Genomic DNA, 10948 nt, shown 5'->3' on the forward strand with positions numbered 1-10948 from the left:
AAATATTATATAAACTTATCATTATCTATTGGAAGATCATGTCTGATCTTCAAAAAGAACGTAACCGGGCTTCAAGTTAATTTCTCCCTTCAATTTTTTTTAAATTATGGATTGAACTCTAGTATTTCAATAGTATATTAAAATAGGTTACCATCAATAATTCGATTGGGTTTTATGTATCCCAAACTATGACGTCCTTTTTCGTATTATAGTATGATAGAAATCGTATAGGATTATATTCTAAAACCAATTATACTATTTAACAATAAAAGATTGATTTGGAGACTTAGAATGTGGATGAAAGTACAGTGTCCAAATTTTCCATTTTTACTGGAACACTTCATTGATAATTTGAGCTTTTTTTTCTCTCTCTTTAAAATTAACTCATATATATAGGAGGAAATTACAAATGATGTCAAGAGGACTCGACTCGGCACCTCATACATTAATGTCTAAACTCCTTGCTGCTAGAACAAAGGCTCTTAAGTCTTAACTTATTCTTTTGTTGTTTTTGTGTGTGCTTGGTTGTTGTTTTGGTTTTTAAGACATTCTTTTGTTAGCTCATCTCTTTTAAGGGGTTAGAGAATTTTGTCTTGAGATGTACTCCTTTCGTCTCATAATAGATGTCACACTTTCCTTTTTAGTTTGTCCCATAAAAGATGTCATATTTTCATTTCTTGAAAAATTTCTCTCTCACATAAATATAATAATCATATTTTCTTTTTCCATTTAACACACAAAACAAAACCTCCTAAAATCTCATGTCGTCCCACAAGTATGACATCTTTTGTGGAACAGAGGGAATAGTATTTTGTAGTTTCAGTTCTTTTTTTCACTGTATGTGATATTTTTATGGTTATTTTTTGTTTCATGTGTCAATATTCACTCTCAAACCAGGAGGAGCTTGGAAGTGTTTGACTTTTATTCTGATAGGGGTGGATTAACTCTACCAAACTAAACCAACTTTAAAGCCCAGATATACTATTGGGTTAGCCATTTTTTGAATTTTATTATAAAAATATTGATGGATCGGTTAAATTTAGTCCACAATCAGCAACCCATTCTGATACTATGATAAAATTCCATAAAATTTTATCCTAAAACTAATTAGCGATAGGATGAGAGGTCTATGAGATATATATAATGATTTATTTTCTCTTTTTACACTGATATTGTTATAGTTATTTTTGTTCCATTTGCCAATATTGTATGTTTCTAGTATTATTGAATCGTGTGGCCCTAAGAAAAAACACGAGTGATGAAAGGGCGTGGACTTTCGATAAAACATTGTCTTGAGCTACTAGTTTGGCCTTGTGGTTTTTTAGGTGGAGAATGATCTTGGCATAGGATTTGGTGGTGGCTTTCTCTTTTTTGTGTTTTTCTTGGCTGCTATATTATTCATCTCTTGGTGCTCACCTTCCTCGAAGGTTTGAGCTTTTTTGACATTAAAAAAACGATTTGTTGATTTTCATAACACTAAACAATTTGAATGGATTGAAGACATGAATTTATATAAAACTAAATAATGACATGAAAAATTCATATGACACGACATTGTTTTGCATAGTTCGACTAAATAAAGACATCAAAAATTCATATGACACGGCGTTGTTACATGATACATTCAATATTGTTTTCGTTTACAAAAATGTTCATCACCGTCACAGTCACTTTATAAATAAAAGAAAATCACAGTGCAGGATACGATGTTGCTCTGGTGCTGATGGCGGCGGCCCTATCTTTTTTGAGGTTTGATAATTAAATAATTTCATAAATATTAGGAGTTTTCTAATTTTACAATCACTTAAAGTTGGTATTCAATAAAATTAAATTTAAACAACATAGAAATGGGGTGTTAAAAAATTGGGCGGTACTAAAGTAAGATTTTGGTTTAGATTTCAAATATAAATACAAATTTTACTCTCATAAGAAAACCACATAACCAGAAAAATTAACAAGGAAAGAATGCACATAAATACGAATTATTTTAAAATTTAGAATCGGTTTTAAACGAATTATATATTCGGATTTATTAATCAATTTATCCAGAAGAGTGTTGAATTCGAGGTTCTAATATTAATCTCAGTCAGGGCGAAGCTACGGTGGGCCCGGGGGCCTTGGGCCCCTCACCCATTTCCGTGGTTCCTATATACTCCCTATCAACACATTTTTCCACACCTACTTTTTTCTCTCTTCATCTCTCTAACTTTTTCATTTTCTACTTTATTCTCCTTTTACTTAACTCACCTAACACATTTTTTCTTTATCTCCGTGCTGAAAAGAACCGTCTCCATTACTATGGAACGGAAGGAGTATATTATATTATATGTACTTGGTCTAAATATTTGCCTCACATTGGCAAGGTACCGAGTTCCATCCCCACTCGGAACATATTTATGTTATTTAGGAATTTGTTATTTCTATTTTAGATTCATTTATATTTTATAGATTCATATTTTATTAGATTTATAATATTAGTAAAATTGATTTTAAAGCTATGCTCGCAGATCATATACTTCGTTTTTTCTTTTCAAATTAGTATATTTTTGTAGATTTACTCATATTCATTTATATTTCATGGATTTTCTCACATTATAAACTTCTATTGATTTTTTTCATTAGTAATTTTGTATAAATCATTTTATCATAAAAGGTGATTTTTATAATTCAAGAATAGAAAATAATTCTTTGATTGCATAAATATTTAAAATATTATGATATTAATAAAATCAATTTTATTGTGACATCCTTTATTATAAAATATCTAAAATAGAAAATAACTCTTTGATGATAAACATGTTAATATATTATATTATTAGTAAAATTAGTGTTATGCTCTAAAAAATTTATTCGCTAATCATTTTCTCATTATCTATTTTTCACGCGTGGCTTTTTATATTGCCCACATCCGAACTATTTTTTCGTGTTGTTAGCATTGAACACATTCAATAAATTTTAAAATTAGTTTGGACCCCCTTTTAAAATATCTAGCTCCGCCACTGATCTAAGTACATGCTTATGTATGTTAAATGATCTATTTTAAATAATTTCAAAGTAGGTTTATCAATTGAATTTTTCATCAAATAAGTATTAAGAAGATACTACATCGTTTCCCTTTTTTCCTTTTTCACTTTTCCATTTTCTCTTTTCTTGTTTAATTATTCTTAGGCATATTCTCACTTTCTGCATCCCCTTAGCCCAATACTTAATCATCCGATCATATTACAGGATTGATGCTATTAAGTTAAAAACTTTTTTAACATTATTTATATTTTCAACATATTTATAGATTATTTAAATTGTAATTTTATATTTCATTGGAATATAGATAAACATACACCCCAATTTTTTTTTACTAGTAGAAATATAAATGTTGTTAAACAATCTTTTGCACTTGGAAGAAATCACTAAGCTGACTTATTTCTTTTGTTTGGTAAAAAGTAGTAGTATCTCTTACTCCCTTCGTTCCATTCAGGATGACCACCTTTTCTTTTTTGTTTGTCTCAATCAAGATGGTCACTTTCCAATTATGGAAATAACCTTCTCTCTCTTCTTTTCTCATTAAAATATTCAACTACTACTTTTTTTTCTTCTCTACTTTAATCCACCAATCAATACTTTATAAAATCCCGTGTCACTCAAGAACGTGTCATCTTGAGTGGGACGGAGGGAGTACTTTACTTTCTTCATCTTTTTACCTTTTTTTCTTCACTTTATTTTATTCTTACTTAACTCATTTAATACATTCTTTCTTAAATTCTGTGCCGCAAAGAAACGATTCTACTACATAGGGACGAAGAAAGTATTAATTTTAGGTGAATCTTTTGAGAAATGTAGGGACTAGAATATTAAGATTAGAGCAAAGAAATGAGCCTCATTTTTATTGATCACCACACCAATACATTCTCTTCTCAAAGAGAGGAAGTTAAAGCAACATATATGTAAAGAAATGATAGGAAGAATATGAATTAAGGGCATTTGGGGTTGCCCTTGGAATTCAATTTATCCCTATAGCAAGGGCACTCTGATTTATTCCCATATGTTCCAGAAGGCACACATTTGCATTCTTCACAGCATATCCCACAATATTTCAAGCACCTCTTCTTCAACCCTGCTTTTGAGCACCTCACTCCACATTTCTCCCCACAAAAACCTTCACATTAATCATATCAATTACCCCAATAATCATTTTAATAACAATGTACACTAATGTTAATTAGGCTCCATAATTAACAACACAACACTTACTTGAATCTGTTGTAGCCATGGACTCAAGAAAATTGGAGCTTAAAATTAGTGCCACAACTAGGAAAGTAGCAAAACAAGGCTTCATGTTAGCTAATTTAAATTTTTTTAAGGAATGTCAAAATGACTGAATTAGATGATGCATTATTTATACTAGTGAGGTTAGCACTGTATTTATAGCATGCCTGAATAATAATAGAGGTCTTTTTATTTAAATTGTGGCATGCAAATATACAGACTGTCGTTTGGTGGTTCTAAGATATAAGTTACATATTTTTAGGATGTATTGATTGATATTTAATGGTTATAGCTAGCCAATAGTTTTGTTCATTTCTCCATTTTTGTAATAAGTTGGTGTTCTTTTTTTTCTTCATGAAAAAGTTTGCAGTTGTACCTAATTATCATATTATTGATGCAAGCTGGATTATGTGTTTTTTAAATAAATTTGTTAGTTAGAAGATGATAAATGTTCTTTTCAATCAAATGTTGGTTTACAACAAGCAATTTAATTAATACATACAACTATGTAATCTTTTATTTTTTGTTATTTTTTTGTTTGGTGCAAAAGTTTTTTTTACTTTACAGAGATACTACCTCTTTCTTTCAAGAGTTATGCACTCTTTTTTTTTAATCCGTCTCAAAAGAGTATGCACTTTCTAATTTTAGAACTCATTCTTCTCTAATAATGCTATTTTAATTATTTTTATTCATATCTCTTTTACTTTACTATTTATGCATTAAATCTCATGTCTAACCAAAAGTATATTCTCGGATGGAAAGGAAGGAGTATATTGTTTATCTATAATTAAAGGAATCAATTATTTATTCCAAGTGAAAGATTATAATATCCCTGGAACATATTTTTATGCAGCAATTGGCATCTTCAAATTCAGTCGATTCATTGAACTTTCGATTTTAAATATAGTAACTTCTTTTTGTTTGAGCCCTTAATTTGACAAATTAAATGATAAACCATTCCCTACAATTAAAAAAAAAGCAATTAAAAATATTTTTTAATGCAATTAAGGGTGCTAATTTGTGTTTTTAAATATATCATCCATCGCTTTAAAAAGTGTCCTTATTGTCGGTGTTAAAACTAAAATTAAGGGATGCAAATAGAAGCGTCATAAAAAAGCAAAAGAATAAACTATTTTGTTCTTAATTTAAGAATGTTTTCTTTGTATCCTAAGTTATTGTTATTTTTTAAAATTTTGCTACGTAAATAAATGCGTCTCAATTTTATTTTATTTTTGTCGTTTTTCATAGTGATTTTGGCATTGATGCCCAATTCTTGCTATTGTGTATGAAGAATTTTATCATTGCAAGTATTTGACAGCCACGATTAAAACTTGCAGTTTTTGTGAAATTTGAGACAATCGGACCATTGAATATAAAATTCATATGGTTGCCAAAGCCAACTGTTTTATCTCTCAAATTTATTTAGATGAATATGAGCCTATGAGGTTATTAGGGTGATTAGTTAGTTAAGTAGTAGTAATTGTTAAGTTATTAATTGACAATTAAAGACTGGTTGTCATGTATAGTATGATGTGTAATTATTCATTAACAGTGTATTAATTTGTAAAGGGAGAATATTTTCGGCTCACTGGATCCTTAGGCCCAAAATTAATAACCGAACCCATTCACTCGGTTAATTGTTTATAGTTTCGAAATCATAAATCATAGCCCAATTTCGAAATATTTACCTACCTTATTTCGTTATTAAAGCCCTATTGATTTGTTTTTCCACTTAGAAAAATAATTGCTCTATTTCGGATTAACATGTATATGTAGGGGTGGGTCGATACGATATATCGTATCGAAAACGTTGTATCGTGTATCGTATCGAAAATATCGATATGAAAGAATTTCATATCGTTATCGTCGAAAGTTTCGATATATCGAATTTCGATATATCAAACTTTCGATATAAAAAAATTTCATATCGTTATCGTATCGATATTTCGATATATCGTATCGAAATTCGATATATCGTTAAATATCGATATATATCGAAAATAAAATATCGATATATATCGAAAATTTTCGATATATATCGTATTTTCGATATAAAACGATATATCGCGATATAAGGAAATTCATATCGTTATCGTATCGAAAACTTACGATACGATATCGTATCGTATCGAAAATTACGATATATCGAAAATTCGATAATTTTTTGATATTTTTCAATACGATACGAGCGATATATCATTTTTTCGATATTTTTCTCCAGCCCTATGTATATGTAATAATGAGCTCATAACCCATACTTTTTTTTTTTGGTAATTACCAAAAAAAAATATGGGTTATTAATGAGATTTAAGGCTGTTCCATACTACACCCAAGATTATAGAAAAGATTTTTAATTAAAAAGATTTAGGTTTCATTATTCTCTTCTATTAGACTTTTAAGATTAGAATAAAAACACTATAGCCTAATTCGCGATTTTATTTTGATAGATTGAGGTTTTGGAATATCAAAAAGGTCTTTTAACTCTAATCTAATTTTGCTTAATAATTTATGACATAATATCGCTATGCCATGATATTTTATACATAATTACATTTTATATTTTAACCTTATATATTCCTAACTTATTTTGTAACTATTGCTTACAAGATTATGAAATGGAGAATATAAAATCATTACATAAACATGTACATAAATGAAACTTCCGTAGATAATGTCCTATTCCCTGAAAATAATTAGTGAATATCGAAAAAGTTAGGTTTTTATTTTAAAATAATCAGAATTTGTAAAAAAAAAATAATTATGACTACGTAAATGAAGTAAAAATGGAAAATAGAGGTAACAAATCCTACAATCAGAATAAAAATAGATATAGTAGTATTTTTTGGTTTCGTTAATTATCACAAGTAGTGTAAGTAATTTCTTGTGGAACATCAATGTTCATAGAGGATAAAAATAGAGGTAATAAATCTTACTAAAATTATTATAAATGTTCATTAAGTTCATATATAAATCAAATAAAATGTAGCGACTTTTCTGTCTGCCTCTCATCCTATCGCAATCTTTTTTATCTCTCTCTCATCAACACCATGTAGCTCATCTAAGATATCCATGGCCATCACTAAAATCCAATCCCCATTAATTGGGCCCCATCGTTTTCATGAAATCATCACATTAACGAGGTACATTTACTTCTATCTATAAATATTGCAGCTCAAGTGAAGATTTTGAATTTATATATTACTACTCCACATTTTTTCAAGGAAGAGAAATGGAGTGAAGAAAGTGAGTGTGAAATTGTCAACCACAAATGTTAAGAAAGCAAATCTTTTTGCAGCAAGGAAGGAGAGAATAAAGATTCCCAATTATAGTGATGCTGATGAAAATAGCAATTATCATATTAGTCAATTTTTCAGCCATCCATCTGGGATTGAAGCCATCTTGAATTTAAAGGCCTTGCAGAGTTATCAATCCCTTGATTCCAATTTGTATAGGTAAAGTATAATGTTATATCTTTATTTGCTTATTTAAGTTTCTTGTTTTTGCAATTTATCTATCTAAACTATCTATCAAGGAAATTATGGAAATTGGTAGTACAAGTAAATGGAGATTTTGTGGTGTTAAAATGATGCAGAGTTTGTTTTACTTAATTGAGTTTTGAAACATACTATAGTATTCAGTATTCATGTCTTAATTGTGCAAATTATATTAACAAATATAGAGTTATTTAGCTTCACATCCTATTTTCTGTGTCTTCATTTGATAATATGGTTTTGCAGGTGCATCCTACCACAGATTAAGCTTCTTAATTTTGAGGTTGCGCCAGTTATCGACTTACAAGTAACATCAACTGCTCAAGAATGTTTCGTCAAGATGATATCTTGCAAGGTAAGCTTCTTGCAGACAAAAAGGATGGGAAAAAACAGATTGTTTTGTGATAGTTTTGAGAGTTTGCATACTGAATATACACTTCTTGTTTTGATTTACACTCCAGTTTGAGGGTTCTGATGCGGTGGAACGCCAGAACGAGCGCTTCTCAGGTAAGTTCAGTTCGAGGATTCTTTAGATTTCAAGTGCTGCAGATCCACCTTTTCTGCCTTCAACTTCTTGCAGCTTCTATGCAGAACAATTTGAAATGGGAAACCATTGCCTCTGAACAATTTCTGGATGTCGATGTCAGATTAGATCTTGTCCTTGAGGTTTATATCCAACTTTAGTCATGTTTTTGAATGTGTGCTTTTGAATGCATTGATGATATCGGAATATAAGTTGCAACGACAAGCTCTTTTGACGTCGCTTTGATGCAGATATATACCCAGCCATTTGCTATGCTGCCCCCATCAACGGTTGAGGGTCCGGGAAATATGTAAGTAGACTAGACGCGATGGTGTATTGTTTATCCTGAGTATTTGAAATTTACCAGAAATTAAATTTTGTTTTCGACATAGAATGATGCAAGCCCTGGTGGATCAGCTGGTGCCATTGCTTCTACAACAACTGGTGCAAGATTATGAAGAATGGGTTTCACAACAACGCAACAGCAACAGCAAGAGCAAGATCCTTCACTAATAGAATCACTCGGGATATACTGCGTTAATATGGCTCGTGTAATGGTTAGGCCAAACGTACATAACGACATTGTTTTTACAGCTTGAGTTCCAAAATGTTTACTTTTCTAAGATGAAGCCTTGATATAAATTAGTGGTTGAGAACTAGTACTACAAAATTCAACTTTGTTGTCAAGGATAGAGCATCATATGAGAGTAAGGGTGTGATTGGTTCATTTATTAAAGTTTTCATGAGTTTACCAATTGGCCTTTTTTCCCATGCAAGCTGACAGGTAATCCTATGAAAATGAGTGTTTGGTAGAAGAGGGTTAGGGAATTAATCCTTCATTTGGTAGGCATTACATGTTCCATCCCAAAGTCAGATTACATATTGTGATGACAATTCTCACCCTACTTTTGGGAATGAAATGTCAGCATCAACCTCCATCGTCCTTCACCTCCATACAAATGGCGCCTTAATATTCTCAGTTTGGCGCCACAAATTCACCATAAACACATCCTCCGATTGAAGTTGCTGCTTCGATGGCTTCGAATGGAAAGCAAAAGCTCATATACGAGGGAAGTCCTGTTAGCTAAATATGCAGGCTGTTTAGGCAGAGGAAGAGCAGCAATGTCATTGGCCGCCATGGCTACAAAGCCTGGCATGTCCGGGCGATCTGCAGCTCGTTCCTGCACGCACAAAAGCCCTAACCAGACGTACTTTTCTGCCTCACTAGCCGCGCATGAGTCAGCTAGCAGCGTCACGTCCAAGAACTCAATGCTCCTCCCTTCTTTCCACAGCATCCATGCCTAATTTGGGTTTCATTCCCCTTCATGTCAAAACCATTTCCTTGTCCATGATTAATGAAACAGAAAAAATGAGTAACAACAGAAGCTTACATAGCCGAGCAGATTCAGAGAGTGATCAGCCTCAAAGAAGGAAATATTCCTCTTGCCACTGATGATCTCTGCACTATAATGCCAAAGCTAAACACATACGATTTTTACGAGAAATTGCCATCCATAACGCATTCAGGCAACATGTAACCACTAAACAAAAACAATACTTATGCATAATGCTCGAGAAAAATGCAACTCCATACAATACACTACGAACATAAATCTCTTACTAGGTGCCTGCGATTTTAGTTGTCTCGGCACGAGCTCCATTCTCACCATAAATCCTGGCCATGCCGAAATCAGAGAATGCAACAGCCTAGGAGTTTGACAAGATTCCTGTGTTGAAGCCTTGAGATTACTGCGACTTCGTTCCTGAACTCCTTGGCTCCTTGAACGGATCGCTTTGAAAGACTTTTCACCGCGATTTGTTGGCCACTCGGGAGCTTTCCCTGCAACGAGAGAGAAATCCGTTGCAACACTCTGGTGCTGGAAAATAATTCAACAGAATAATAACAAACATGGTGAAACTTCACCTTGTAAACAGGTCCAAAGCCGCCTTCACCAAGCTTGTTTTCTGCATTGAAACTGTCTGTTGCATTCTCAAGCGTATCGATGCAAAAGCATGTCAAGTTGTGCCCTTCTCCGATGAACTCAACATCGTTGGTTTTCCATATGTCAATAGTAATTACAGCTTTAGGATCTGTTACCTTGTTCACTGACAATATCCATACAAGAAGTCAAGAAATTACATTGAAACATCATATGCATATTCATTATTAGTTCTACTTATTCTGTTTCTGAGATGATGATGATTTAAAACCTGCAAAAGATGCATTTATGGCGTCTTTTGAAGCACCACAAGACTATAGTTGCTAGAATCACTGGAGAAATTGAGCTCACATGGATGATCATTGCCAGCCTCCTTCTCTTTCCACCTAACCGAAAAAAGAAACAACAATTCAAACTAGGAAGTTATGACATGGATCATGGATCATAACAAGAACATAGCCACAACTAATTCTCTACATTTCAGTATAACATCAAGAAAAATTTACCCTGCTTCAGGTTTGCTGCAATGCTCCGAACATGAAAAATACCATTCCCACTGTGGCGATCAACATCACTCCTACTTCCGTAGTAAAGCCAGCAACCAGAATCGTCCCCAAAGGCTGTAAATCGAAAGCTCAGCAATTCCTTTTACGTATCAAAACACAACACAAAAATTGAATAATCCATACCATAACATTTCATAATCGATACCATAACATTTCATAATTCAA

The 10948-nt window shown here is 32.1% G+C and overlaps 2 protein-coding genes across 2 annotated transcripts; one reads left to right on the plus strand and one right to left on the minus strand.

The window, feature by feature from the left end:
* Positions 1–3854: 3854 nt before the first annotated feature.
* Positions 3855–4401, minus strand: LOC125215761 (peamaclein-like). Its single transcript, XM_048117297.1, has 2 exons — positions 4249–4401; positions 3855–4153 (listed from the first exon to the last, which is right to left on the minus strand). The coding sequence occupies exons 1-2, from the start codon at positions 4331–4333 to the stop codon at positions 3969–3971; spliced, it is 270 nt and encodes an 89-aa protein (XP_047973254.1). The 5' UTR covers positions 4334–4401; the 3' UTR covers positions 3855–3968.
* A 2855-nt stretch (positions 4402–7256) lies between these two features.
* On the plus strand, positions 7257–9013 carry LOC125215760. The gene is made up of 7 exons (XM_048117296.1): positions 7257–7403; positions 7485–7715; positions 8001–8109; positions 8216–8261; positions 8335–8420; positions 8529–8587; positions 8670–9013. The coding sequence occupies exons 1-7, from the start codon at positions 7333–7335 to the stop codon at positions 8788–8790; spliced, it is 723 nt and encodes a 240-aa protein (XP_047973253.1). The 5' UTR covers positions 7257–7332; the 3' UTR covers positions 8791–9013.
* The last annotated feature ends 1935 nt before the right edge of the window (positions 9014–10948 follow it).

The sequence above is a fragment of the Salvia hispanica genome, chromosome 3 (assembly GCF_023119035.1).
Source record: "Salvia hispanica cultivar TCC Black 2014 chromosome 3, UniMelb_Shisp_WGS_1.0, whole genome shotgun sequence".
In the NCBI taxonomy this organism is placed as follows: Eukaryota; Viridiplantae; Streptophyta; class Magnoliopsida; order Lamiales; family Lamiaceae; genus Salvia; species Salvia hispanica.

What these genes read in the sequence shown, in the direction of transcription:
- LOC125215761 (XM_048117297.1), bottom strand. Translation starts at nt 4,333, where the DNA reads ATGAAGCCTTGTTTTGCTACTTTCCTAGTTGTGGCACTAATTTTAAGC. An exon ending in CATGGCTACAACAGATTCAA is followed by an intron (nt 4,154 to 4,248) that starts GTAAGTGTTGTG and finishes ATTAATGTGAAG; the next exon opens with GTTTTTGTGGGGAGAAATGT.
- LOC125215760 (XM_048117296.1), top strand. Translation starts at nt 7,333, where the DNA reads ATGGCCATCACTAAAATCCAATCCCCATTAATTGGGCCCCATCGTTTT. An exon ending in GAAATCATCACATTAACGAG is followed by an intron (nt 7,404 to 7,484) that starts GTACATTTACTT and finishes CATTTTTTCAAG; the next exon opens with GAAGAGAAATGGAGTGAAGA. An exon ending in CTTGATTCCAATTTGTATAG is followed by an intron (nt 7,716 to 8,000) that starts GTAAAGTATAAT and finishes ATGGTTTTGCAG; the next exon opens with GTGCATCCTACCACAGATTA.